This window comes from Thunnus thynnus, chromosome 16 (genome assembly GCF_963924715.1).
Source record: "Thunnus thynnus chromosome 16, fThuThy2.1, whole genome shotgun sequence".
Taxonomy (NCBI): Eukaryota; Metazoa; Chordata; class Actinopteri; order Scombriformes; family Scombridae; genus Thunnus; species Thunnus thynnus.
This window is the reverse complement of record NC_089532.1, coordinates 10061308-10074301: the sequence shown is the minus strand read 5'-3', so window position 1 is coordinate 10074301 and position 12994 is coordinate 10061308. Positions and strand designations below refer to the sequence as shown.

Here is a 12994-nt window from a genome sequence, read left to right as displayed (position 1 = left end):
CAACGGCACTTGTTTTTTCCCCATGTTATCACTTTACATAAGAAAGCATGCATGAAGGTCATAGTAAAAACAGATCACAGTCTGAAGATACTTTCTGGGCGTCACCGACATGGACATGGAAATTTTAGCAGCATGTTTCAGGATGCCAAAAGAAGGTGGTAACATTACAACGTCTGCCAAGACTTGCAACCAGTCTCATAACATCTTGTGTTCAGGTACCTTTTTTTAAACATCTTTGCAGTGTATCCGTGCCAGTCTGGAAACTTCATGGCAAAAACTTGATGCTTTGATGCTGCTTTGATACCACAGACCCTTGTTTACTTGCAGCATCTTTAGTATATTCACTCTGCACCAAGAGCAATTTGGAGCAAAGAGCAGTCTACCCAGAATCCTCTTCGGGATACATTGAAATGCAAAGAGATTGCATAATTGGGTGGAAGGGTAACTCAAAGTAAGATGATCCAAACATAGATTTGAGATGTTTTTTAGGTTATCAAATTCCAGAAGTCACTGGCTCGCAAAATATGGTACTTAATGTAATTTTTAATCTGTCAAGACAGCTTTTGAAAAACTGAAACTGGCAAGTACTACAGCATGTGTACAGCAAAGGCAAAACATTTAATTTTCCAAAAATCTCTCTGCTCCAAAAGTTATTTGATACCCAAGAAAGAAACCGTACTGTATGTACTATGAGATCTCTCACATCAAAAAAATGTCACTGCACTTGTACTTTTAACTACTTCAGTGTGGTATACATGTAACCGTACTCCGTCCTCCTCTCGATTTGTTTGCCGAATTCAGGCCCTTGGGATGTTCCTGGCGCTGTGTGGACGGGACTAAATGAAACCATGTGGGGTAGTGATCCCACCACATCTGGCAACATTTATTTACATTAGTCCTGCGGTCTCTAATCAAGCAAACACCAAGGCCACACACACATGCAAGCCCTCTGGTGAGTGAATGGGTGGGGTGGGGGGGGGGGAGCAGGATGGCCAAGTGGTTAGAGAGACTGTCCTGTTTATAATTTGTGACATGTTCAATCCCAGGAACAGCCAGTTAGTCTTTGAGAAAGATGCTCAACGTCAGATGTTGGCTCAGTGTGAATGGCTGCTTTGTTAGTCAACAGCTTTAAAATACACATGTTCTCTATTTAACTTTTGTAGCTGCAGATAATGTCTATAATTTATGTCTCTCTTGAGCAATCACAGACCAACCAACTATATATTCCAGGATTAAACTGCCTTTTTAAGGAGGCGTGTAACCACACAATGACTCTGAGGCCCGCATTCATTTAGATTTAGGATCACTTAAGATGCCTTCTTATCTGAATCCACCAAAAACTGTTTAGTCTGCACAGCTTATACGAGATTTAGACTAACTTGCAGTGTGACACAGCAGAGGAAGGGAAAAGCCTGATGCTGAGGTGAAGGATGTCTTTGGTCTATAGTGGCTCCCCTTAAAAAAGCCATCAGGAGACTATCCACCTGTTTACATATGCACGCCTCAGACAGATGTTGAATAATTCATCCACAGAGGCGGACAACATGCAGCTGTATTTGGGTTATGGGGGTGCATCGGTTCCTCTCCCTGTCTGAATTCATGCAGCCCAAATTATAGGCATTACTTTGCAGGCAGAGCAGGGCAAAGCAAAACTAGGACACTTTGCATAGAGGATCCAACCGAGAGGCACAATAAGATGTGAAAGATGGAGCTGCAGAAAAGGTTCAGTTATAATTATAACACGGGGCCTGTTAGGATTGGGGGAACGGTGGGACACGTCAGTCGGTTTGATTTAGGAAAACTGTCTTTTGTAGCAGGGTGGAAGAGTTTGTACACTGCAGACAGTCCTTTATGTGTTGTTCTGTTGAGTCTGTGAATTCTGTTTCTGTCAATACACGCGTCACAGTCTGCAGATGTCCCTTTTAAAGAATACAAATGATCATTTTTCCTGAAATGTTCATCTTGTTCATCTTGATCCAGACTGGATTCAGCACAAGAACATAGACACATGTTAGACGAATCATGGAGCATTTTGTGGAAACAATGCAGTTACTATATGTCAAGCCTTTGGGAGTGAGACTAAATGCCTAAGATGGATATGTTTTTGCGTTGTAGTCTGCGCGCACACACTCTTAGGACAGAGGCAGGGGTGGCATCGCTCTGTCAGACAGCTATCTGGAGGTTTATGGCTCACAGGTTTCAGACTCGGTGCCCTTTGGGCCTAATGGACACTGATGGAAAATGACTCCACTGTTCCAGCGATCCATCAGACGCCCTCTTTCTCTCTCTCTGAGCCCATCCATCAGGCTTGGGCTTTCAAACACACTGAACTTTATGGGTGCTTTACATGCCCAGCTGCGATGAAAATAAACCGCCTTCAGTTAAACAGATGGTTTTAGCGATGATTAATAATACGCATTAAAAGTAAACCATCGGAAATGGAGACAACTTGAGTAACAATTTCCAGTTCTCCCTGGGAAATTGATGTATTATCTTAATTTCATCTGTTTGCACTTATATTTATAGACTTCTGTTATATTAAGAGGCTAAGTTAACTTTCTAAAATAAAACAAACGTTATCAGTTTACTCTATACATCCCTGGCTGGGCAGCATATAGCCAGGGCGCAGTGAGTCAGCCAGCACCGAGTCCCCAGAGGGAGCGCGGCACGGCACGGCTACAGACCCCGCCCGCGCAGAAAGAAAGAAAGAAAGAGAGAGAGACCAAGAGGGGGGAGGGGGGGTTTACTTACACCGAATCAGGGTGCCGGTGAGTGTTGTTGTTGCCGCCATAGGTGGAGGTTGCATGGGAGCATGTTCGGATTAAAGCTGTGATCATCAACGGCTCCCCTGGCTGCGCCGGTCAGCGTGACGCACAGAAGTGAAGGCGCACCGCCGCGACCGGAGTCACATTGGATTAGAGCCAGTGACAGCGGAGGGATCACCAAGTTGAGATGCTGCGAGAGCCCGTGGTTGTGTGAGAAAGGATGCTCTCGTTTCGCAGTTCTCATGGTGTGATAAGTTTGAACAGAAAATAACGGGAGAGGAGCGCGTTCGTCTTTTTTTTGGATGTATTTCCTTGAACTGCTTTAAGAGAAAAAGGTGAAGCGTGTGCAGTTTTAGGCTTTTGGTCAGCCTGTGAATAGATTTTCGTGGTGAGAGCAGCGGAACAAAGCATACGCCAGGCTGAATGCCCAACACAGATAAACAAATATGACGGCCGATGTCATGTCTGCTTTTGCGCAACGATATCGCTGATAAAATTACAAACCTCGGATGAATTCTGGAGTCTAGATAACTATTTTTTTGGGAGAAAGAGAGGATCTAATCCCGTTTGGCGCATCTATCTCCCCGGCTGCGCGTAATGGGAGAAAAGTTTCGGACCTTGCAGAGGAGACGCACTCGCAGCATCCCGCCGACGACGCGCTTGTAAATATCATGTGAATCCCGCTGTTCTGTCCGCGGCCGACCAAGTTTGAAAGTGAATTTCAGCCATTCAGTATGACTTGAAACACCCTTTGGGTTATCGGAACTCGCACCAAGCCAGTTAACGATCCATGAACCGCCGATCCGATTTGTCCAAAGACGCGCAGACGGACATTAATGATCTAGAGAGGATTTCTGCAGCAGCAGCAGCAGCAGCAGCGCAGTGACAGCCTGATCCCACTTAGAGAGAGAGAGAGAGAGAGAGAGAGAGAGTCCCCCTGGATGTCTATGATGTTGTACCAGCTCGGGCAAAGGTGTGTGATGGAGGTGGTGGTGCTGACCATACTGTCCTGGGTGTCCGTGTGGGCAGAGGAGAAGATCATATTTGACAGACACGCTGTCTACTGGAACAGCTCCAACCCCAAGTGAGTTTTTGTAGGAGTTATTCCTAAAGGTGTGTGTATGTGTGTGTGTGTTTGAAAGACTGTTTGTTGTCTACCTCCCTGACGTGTAAGGCTCTTAAAATAATTATAAATATTCCCAGCATGCAGCTGAACCTTGATATCTAAAAGGAACACTTCTTCTTTTCTGGCACATCTGTCTGACCACATCAGTCTTTTTTAACATTTTATCCCATCTGTCCCTGTTTCAGCAGTGCGTTGGCCAAATATTTTAATATTGATGTTTTATTTACAATGAGAAAGAACACACACAAACACACATAGGTGGCAAGTGGAAGTGTGTGTGTGTGTATGCATGTGCAGGCACACTGAATATTTTGTTCTGTGGCACAGGGAGCTCCTTTTGTCTTAGACAATGAGGGCATCCTGCCTTCTCCTCTCATCAATGTCTAGAGATTTACTCCCTCTCTCTCTCTCTCTCCCTCTCAACCCCCTCTCTCTCTCACACACACACACTCACTCTCTCAAAGCCTTTACCTTTCTTTCTGCCACTTTCAGCGACTTGTGCCAGTAAACACAAGCGCACATTAATTATCTCTCAATTGCAAGCACTTGTGCAAAAACCACATCCATAAATAAACAAACACACATGTGCACAAAGCTGCACACATGTACACACACATTAACAGACACACACACACACACACACGCACACACACACACTTGTCTTAAGCCAGGCCTCTCTCATTGATATGGGGCAGAGCACACTGGGTCCGTCTGTCTAATGGTTTGTGACAACCTGGCCAGCCTCCTCCTCTCTCTCTTTCTCACCACTTCCTCTTCTTCTCCCTCTCTCTCTCACTCTCTCTCTCTTCCTTTTGGCCTCCCTCTCTCTCCCAGGTAGATAAATAAACAGTGAAAGTGCTCCCTCTCGCTTGCTCACAGCTGAATTAGTCCAAACTAACGGCACTGTCTCTCTCTCTGCATCAACCAACCCCACACACACACACACACACACACAGACACACACACGCTGAGCTAACAGGCCTGTCCCTGACTGCATCACTTTTCCACAGAAGGCTTCTCAAATATTTAACAGGCAAAGGGGAACATTTTCTCCCTTTCTCGCCGCCTCTCTCTCTCTCTCTCTCTCTTTCTGTTTTACTTTTCGTCTCTCTGTGCTCCTTCTTCCTCAACACACACACACACACAAACACCTACACACTGCAAACGTCACAGGGTAAATTTAAGCTGTATGGACGGTTGCTGGGGGCGCTGTTATTCCGTCAGGGTCGTACGGAGAAGTTGAAGCAGAAAAGGGGGCACATCAAAAATGCATTGCTACTAAAGCAATGAATCTAGGCTCTGGAGCCCTGGCGAGGTTGGTTCCCCCTGTTAGACCCTGGCACTGTCATTGCTCATGCTGCGCCCTTTTCCGCACACACACACAATTCAGTCCCGCTGTACTTGTGAGGACCATCCACTGACAGCATTCAATCCTCAACTTTAATATGAAGATAATTCTCTTTTTAAACTTTGAGGATTACGACTAGTTTCGGAGACACTAGGCCACTGGCAAAGAGACGAGAGCTCAGACACTAAAATCAAGGCGGTTCGTGAAATATTTAAAGGATGATTCCAGTTTATTACAACTTGGGTCTTATTTTTCTAGCTTTGGCTTTCATTCCTGTTGGGCATAATAAGACTGTATTCACCATGTCAGTGGTGGCTGAGATCTGAGAATGCATCTCTAAAAAGAAGTGCAATGAGGCAAGAAACACAAGCAATCAGACATTTTGACAGGTATTATTACCCAAATTGTCCGTCGTAAACATACATCACGGTGTATAGACTACCATGCTCGGTGTAGTTGTGCACACAGTTTTGCTTCGCAGCGAGAGATTATATCTGACATTTTGTGCACTCACTTGTGGTTTAACCTCCTAATTAAATGGTTTAGATAATCTGTCTGAACATTTTAGATTGTTTATAACCTGTCTGATCGTCTAACTGCTCGTTTCCTGCCCCGTCTGACTCGTAGAGACGGCGTTGGCTTCCCAGATCTCAGCAATATCTTTGGTGAGAACAATTTAATGCGTGCAGTGAGTTGGCATATTCAAGATATATTTATTGTGTTTACAACATTACAATATTTTCATGTTTACATATTTTTTTTAGCAGTTTATAACAGTCACATTCATCTCAGTGTAACTAGATGTCAACATGTCTGAGAGAAAGTGAGATATGAGTCTCCATCCAGCTCGCTGTTTAAGATAAGCGCAATCCAAATACCATAATTAAGCCATAATTAACTTAGCATGAAGTCGAACTATGGTATGTTGAGTGGTGTTAGCTAGTATTCCCCAGGTGAAATTTAGAAAAAGGAAGAAAAAAAAGGTAGAATGTAAATTTAACTTTCTTACTTCTCTTTTCTGTGCAGTCTCATGTCCTCCATGACACATTTAATGTAGGGTAGTATCTGACAGATGAAGTATAATTCCTGCACAAATATTTCTAAAATATCTCAATTCTCAACTGTTAATACACTGGATGGTGATTTAGTCACCGAGAACTGATGAGTGGCTCAGACACTAAATGCAGGAATAACGTATCATGTCCAAACAGCAGCTATTGTCTGAGGCACGGAAATGGTACAAACAGCTGGTAAAACGAACAGCTGTGCGTCTTAATTGATCACACAACACCGACCACACAGCTTGTATCGAGCTATCAGGATGTGTTGACTCTCGTGTTCATCAAAAGTTTGCTCCCACCAAAACAACATAAGAAGGGTTTTCTCTACAAGGTCACAAGTAGTGACTTTGAATTTGTTGAATTGATAATCACACTGGTTTTTTTTTTTTTTTTTTTTTAGAACTAGCATACATTTTCTTTTTCCAAAGAAGGGGATGTAGGAAAGTGCATGAAGTGACAAGTCATAACATAGTGGAGAACTTTTCTGAAATACTGCCAAAAAATGTGGCTGATGTAGCCAACACTACTGTCCTTACTTTTGTTATGACTTTTTCTTTAGCTAAAGCATGAAGCACCTTTTGGTATCTTATCATTTAACAATGGACTCAATTTATCATTGGATCCATTTTACAAATTGTAACCCTAAACTTTAGGATGTGAAGAGTGACCTCTGTGACTTTAATTTGCCTTAAAGCCGGCATAATAGCTTTATAAAGATGTGTCATACTTGCTGTCAGGTATCATACACGCACCCTCTCACCAGTAGAGTTTTTTTAAAGGGTTCATCTCAGTTACAAAACAAATATTTTTCTACATGGCTCTAGACACATATAGTCATGAAGATAGTTTAGATGTTATGTGCTGAGATTTTGAATATAATGGTGGCGCAGTGCTCAATGCATTGAAAAAATTACATTAAAAAGTTCCCATAGCAACTTGTCTTTCCAACAGTGATGCCCCAGTTACTTCAAATAAGTTGTCCCCATGTACACTTTTTTTTTCCAAATTTAATTTTCCAATGTTTTGAGCAGCTGAAATGAAATTCTATTTAGCCCCGTTTTATTGGCGGGGTGGTAGAAGGTTCAAAAGCAGATATCTCAAAATCACATAAAACTGAAACTATCTGTGTTTTTTTTTCTGTTGCTATGGACACTGTTGCCCCATATTTCCCAATACTGATGATGTTTCAATTGCTTCCATTAATGTTTGTCTACTTCCTCCCTGTCTACCACATTCTTGCTTGCTCTATTTTTCTCTCGTCTGCTTTTCTGGGATTCATCACCCTCCACACTGACACGTTTTAATTGTTTGTTTGTTTTTTTTTACCCGCTAATGAATTGTGCTGCCAATATGTTGGCCAGGTCTGTTTAGGAGCTCCTTGATCTCAGTGAGACTAACCCGCATAAGTAAATAAAATGAGTTAAACAAACGCTCCTATTTAGGAGAGGAAGCATAGTACAAATTGGCCCAACCCTTTATATCAAGGTCTCTGGCTCTCAGCAGGCCTATTTCTTTCAAGGTCTTGCTGGATAATAGAAAATGTATCAGATAATCCAATTCAAACAGCTCCAGCCACTTTTGGTCACGGCGGGGGAGCGGCACTCACACACTCTTGGAGTGTTGTCCATCCTCCTGTTGTGATGAGATATGTGATGCTGCACAGTAACAAAGTACCATAATGCACATTATCACAACAATACTGCAACATTAGGACAGGATCTGGAAATCTGCCAGACCCACATAAAGGGATTTATGTCACATAGGAGGAACACACACATGCGTACACGTATGCACGTCTACACCAGCGGCAGCTATATTTAGGTCACAAACTCACACACATGTACACACACAATCAACTACAACCAGAATGGCTGTCCATTGAATACAAGGTTAGGCAGCCTCCATTTTTCTATTTACTGGCCTGTCATTGCACACACACACACACACACATCACAAAAACACATGCACACACACACACACTGAGCCCCCTTCTGGCTCCCAGGCCCATATTATAAAGCTTGCAGGTGAGGGGGCTTTGTTCACCCCGAGCAGCTAATGTGCTCAGAGCAATGGGCTCTCCTACACACACACACACACACACACACATACACTGGCTCAATGGTCCAGAAGGAGCACCTTATCTAATCCCATGGTTTATCCTTCAAAAGACTTTCTTTTCCTTTTCTTCTTTGTTCCTCCTCTCTCTTCATCTCTGTGTCTTTGAGGAACTCCGTGTCAGTGAGAAGCACTGATGGTTGACGACACACTCATTCTATGGGACAGAATCTATCTCCTTGGAGACACACATCCAAACACACTTGCACCCACACAGTCTTTGAGGAAGAAGTGTCTTATGCGCAGAGCACCCACACACTCACACATACATATACTAGTGCGCGCAGAAAGTTTCATATTGCACGCACCACACACAAGCATCCACACGCACACGTAACAGACACGCTGTCCGTACACACAATCAGCACGCCACACATAAACCCACACACTGTCTTGTCGTTGTGTCCCCTGTGGCGCCCAGTGATATGTGTAGTCACTAGCACTTCCTCAGCCCTACCACACACATACACACAGACAGACACACACACACATAGATTTGCATCCAATTTACATGTAGACTTGTAGTCACCCCCTCTCAGTTACTGACAGTTTGTCAGACTCAAACCTGCCCTGGGTTAAATCCATCTTCCCACTGCCGCCACCACCAACACCACCCACTCCACCACTCTACCTCTCCTTCTCTCCATCTTTCTTCCTCACTGTCTCTCTGTCTTTGTGTCTTTCTATCAAGCTCTCATCTTCCACTCTCTCTTATCTCCTCTCTCTCTTGTATCACGACTCCTCGCACACCCTCCCTCCCCCCCCTCTCTTGTCCCGTTGGGATATGGTTAGAATGTTTTTTCTTGCACAGGACCCTACACTGTCCACACTGCCTCGGGCAACATTTCTTTCTATACATACACACAAAGCTGCACTACATCAGGTTACATATCTTTGCTATGACCTACATGATTGGATCATGTATGTATTTGTTTCAGATGTCAGCGCTGCTATGGTTCATGTAGGGAGCCTCGAGTTATCTGTGGAATCCAGAGCCCCTCACATCAAGCTAAAAGTGATACTTCAAGTAATTAAAGTCAGGGCTCCTACCTCGCAAATTATTTCTCCCTTGTCAGCAGGAGACACAGTTACATAACAAGATCTAGTGTAGCTGATCTTAGTCATCAGCAGATTTAGTACGGTGATTGGCAGGAGGAGGTCATCTAAATATTCAGGGGAATTAAGGCGAAAGAGTTTTGCAGCTGATATAAAGTAAACTAGTCATTTCAGGTAGTTTTGGTATGAAAGTCAAAGACTTGTTCGACAAAACCTTATTTTGTGTTTGTTCAATAAAGAAAACATAATTCTGTGTTTCAACTATCTCAGCTGAGAGAGAGAGAGGAAACATACAGTGTAATTGTATGGATTTTCTAAAGAAGGGCTAAGACACATCAAAATTGTGCCATGTATGATTAAACACTCACTACCTCCTGACTCAGATTGAAGAAGTCACCCAAAAAAGCATTAATACTGGTACCTTTTGCAAAGTCTCAAGAATAATGTGAACAGGTTTTTTTAAATGTATTGTTAATAGTTTTGTGTTTTATCGAATGAAGGAAAAATGTCTTTGGAAAAATATCAGAAATGCTCCTTTTTGTCTCAGCTGGTTGGTGGACATGTCAGAGATTTGTTTGATTGACAGTAGCTGGCAGGTTATGGGTGTTACTGTCAAGCAGGTAGCTCTGGGTTTGAAAAGTGGATTCAACGGATTTATTACCTCAGTAAACACTTTCCTAATGAGTTTATGGTCTCAATCGCTAGTATCAAGTCTTCTTCAATACAGCATGATGTTCATTTAGTACATAATGGCCCCATTTAGAGTAAAATAATCGATAAAGAAGGGTGTACCACAGCCCCATGCTCTCATCCAAATATGGTCACTTCTCATCGCTTCTGGCTCCAAAAGATGTTCACAGTCAAAATGCCAAACTTGAGGCTTTAAAACGGGAGTCCACAAGCCAATGGGTGATGTCATGGTGGCTAAGTCCATGATTTTTATACAGTCTATGGTTACACCTTACAGGACAGAGACAAGTAAGCAAACTGCAGCTAGAAGTCATGGATGGATTTTGAAGAGCAAACCAGCATGTAACAGGTCTAAGGTAGCATTTTCAGGTATGTTAACATGCTGTTTAATGTGCTGTGGCTGAGCAGGCAATTAGCTACCTAGCCTGCTAATTGACATTAGAGGTGCACTTTTCTAGGTGTTTCTTTGGTGGTTCTTTCAACAAGCTAAGGTGCAGGACAAGACGTGTGTTCATGTTTGTAAGTTAGATGAGGAGACGTTTGCAGGAAAGCTAACGTGGGTCTCGTTTTGTGTAGCAGGATGCTATCAGGCTCAGTGTGACCATCTGCTCTGCTTGAAATTTAATTTCAATTGGATTATGTAGCTTCAAGGGCCACAATGGAAAGAAGTTCTAGACTTGAATGCTGGAGCAATTAGTTAGTTAAATGACAGTTTTGATAATTAATGTTGGAGTCCTTTATCGAGCAAAAATGTCAAACATTGATCAGCTCCGGCTTCTCAAAAATGTGAGGATTTGATGTTTCTCTATATTTTAAATCATTGTAAATTGAAAATAGCTAGACTGTTTTTAACAGCAGACATTTTGACTTGTCAAACAAAGGTGTAGCTATTAATATTAATGATGTCTTAATTACATTTAGGTGTTCTAGAGCCAGGCTCACTGTGCATGCTGACTTGCAGGCACAGCATCGTTAATGTGATTAATTACACCTGTGCTTCTCCTGCTGTGACAAGCCAAAATGTTTGCTTTGAAAAGCCGTATTTTAAGTCATCAGCTTGGGTTCTCAGTAAGAGTGATGTGCATTTTATTACTATTTTCTGTCATTTTGTAGACCAAACAATTACTTAAGTAATGGAAAAAGTAAACAACTGATTAATTAATCATAAAAATAATAATTAGTTTTAGACTCCGTGTTACCCTTGACAAACTAGCTGAGAAATAAATATTGCTTTGTATTATCAACCACCCTAAAATAAACTCAACTAAATGGTAGTTTGCTAATGAACATTAATGGACTGACGCTCACAGGAAGTTAGGGAGCCTCTACCAAGAAACTGTCAATCATAAACATTCAAATGTTGTCACAGCCACGTCTTCTTATTCATGGTTTCTTGGTTGTATTTTAAAAACAGAGTTTGTATTTTTAAAAGCACATTTAAAAAAGATTCATTGTATATGGCATATATAGAGGAAAATCATGCCCAGTAAACTGGTAATATATGTATTTTATTTGTAACTTTTGGATTTTTTTTTCTCTTCTATTTCTACCATGTACGACACTTGATCTTCCATTGAGCACCTCTTCTTGACAAGCTGATAGCAACCCAGGGCTCCTGCACTAATTTGCACTGCCAGTCATGTGTCACACCGTCTACTGTCAGTGCGTCTAACAATTAGAACAGAAAATCAATGTCAGAAAAATCTCCAGCCACAGGATTTCATTTTACTGTTGCAACAATATCTTCCCTTCACTTTAGGATTAAAGATTTTACTCTGCCTGTTATGAAGGTATGAAGGTAGTGGCTTAGAATCATAATCCTTGTCTTAGAAATGATTTATTTTTCATGGTAACACCCCTCCCCCCCCACCCCCCCAAAAAAACTTCCCCCAGAGCACATGAAACCAACCTCTCCCATGCATTTTTCACAAAAAGGTGCCCTTTTTCAGATTTTCAATCCTGCCCCAGAGTGTCTATGCATGCTGCAAAATATCACCATCATTTGATCTGCCCATAGGAGCGTAATGATTTGTTTAGTATGTCAGCAGCATGGCTGTGTATTTCTAATGCAATATGAAATGTTGACTTATCTTCCCCCCACGTTTGATTGTTCATGCAGAGGAGCAGGTTGAAAGAGCGAGTAAAGATATTACGCTGCAGCACTGCTGCTTCTGTTGCTACCTTCCACTAATGAGGTTTGTTGATGATAATGACTATGGCAGTGATGGCAATGATGATGTAAGCACTCCGAAACAACCTGGGGAGATCCCAGGAGTTGTTGTTTTTAATGAAGACAGAGAGAGAAACAGTTCGAGCCAGGAGATAGAGAGAGTCAGTGAGCCAGGGGGTTTTAAGAAGAGACGGAGAGGCCAACAGACAGGATGAAAGAATGAAAGCATGAATAAGAGAGGACAAAATAGGGAGATACAAGCCTAGAATATGAAAGATGCCAGACTGCACCCAATACATAGTGAACAATGTGCATTGTCATTCCTGTTCCATCCGTGTTTCTGCTCCCCTCTAATACTTTTCCTCAGGTCCTGGCTGGTTGTGCTGATTGTGTTAGCCGAGCGAAAGAATCGGACCGTTTCAGTTCTGTCTGCATGATCCTCTGATGGGACCTCGGCCGCTCACTCTTCATATAGACCAGCTGGAGACTGATAATAATACATACTGTGCAACTGTGTCTGGCTATGCCTCAGACTGGCCCTGAGAGACAAAAAACGTGAAAGGGAAATAGAGAGATCTACTTGAAGGATTAGGGACACTCAGAGCATGAATATGAAGAAGGACAAAAAGTTGAGTGTATATAACAAAGAGAAAAACCACTTGA

The 12994-nt window shown here is 42.4% G+C and overlaps 1 protein-coding gene across 1 annotated transcript in view; it reads left to right on the top strand.

Annotated features, from left to right (window-relative positions):
• Positions 1-2756: 2756 nt before the first annotated feature.
• Positions 2757-12994, top strand: part of efna2a (ephrin-A2a) — a 79452-nt gene continuing 69214 nt past the window's right edge. Inside the window, exon 1 of the mRNA XM_067614506.1 lies at positions 2757-3849. Coding sequence (XP_067470607.1) covers positions 3707-3849 — 143 coding nt within the window. The 5' untranslated portion in view covers positions 2757-3706. The remainder of the gene's footprint in view (positions 3850-12994) is intronic.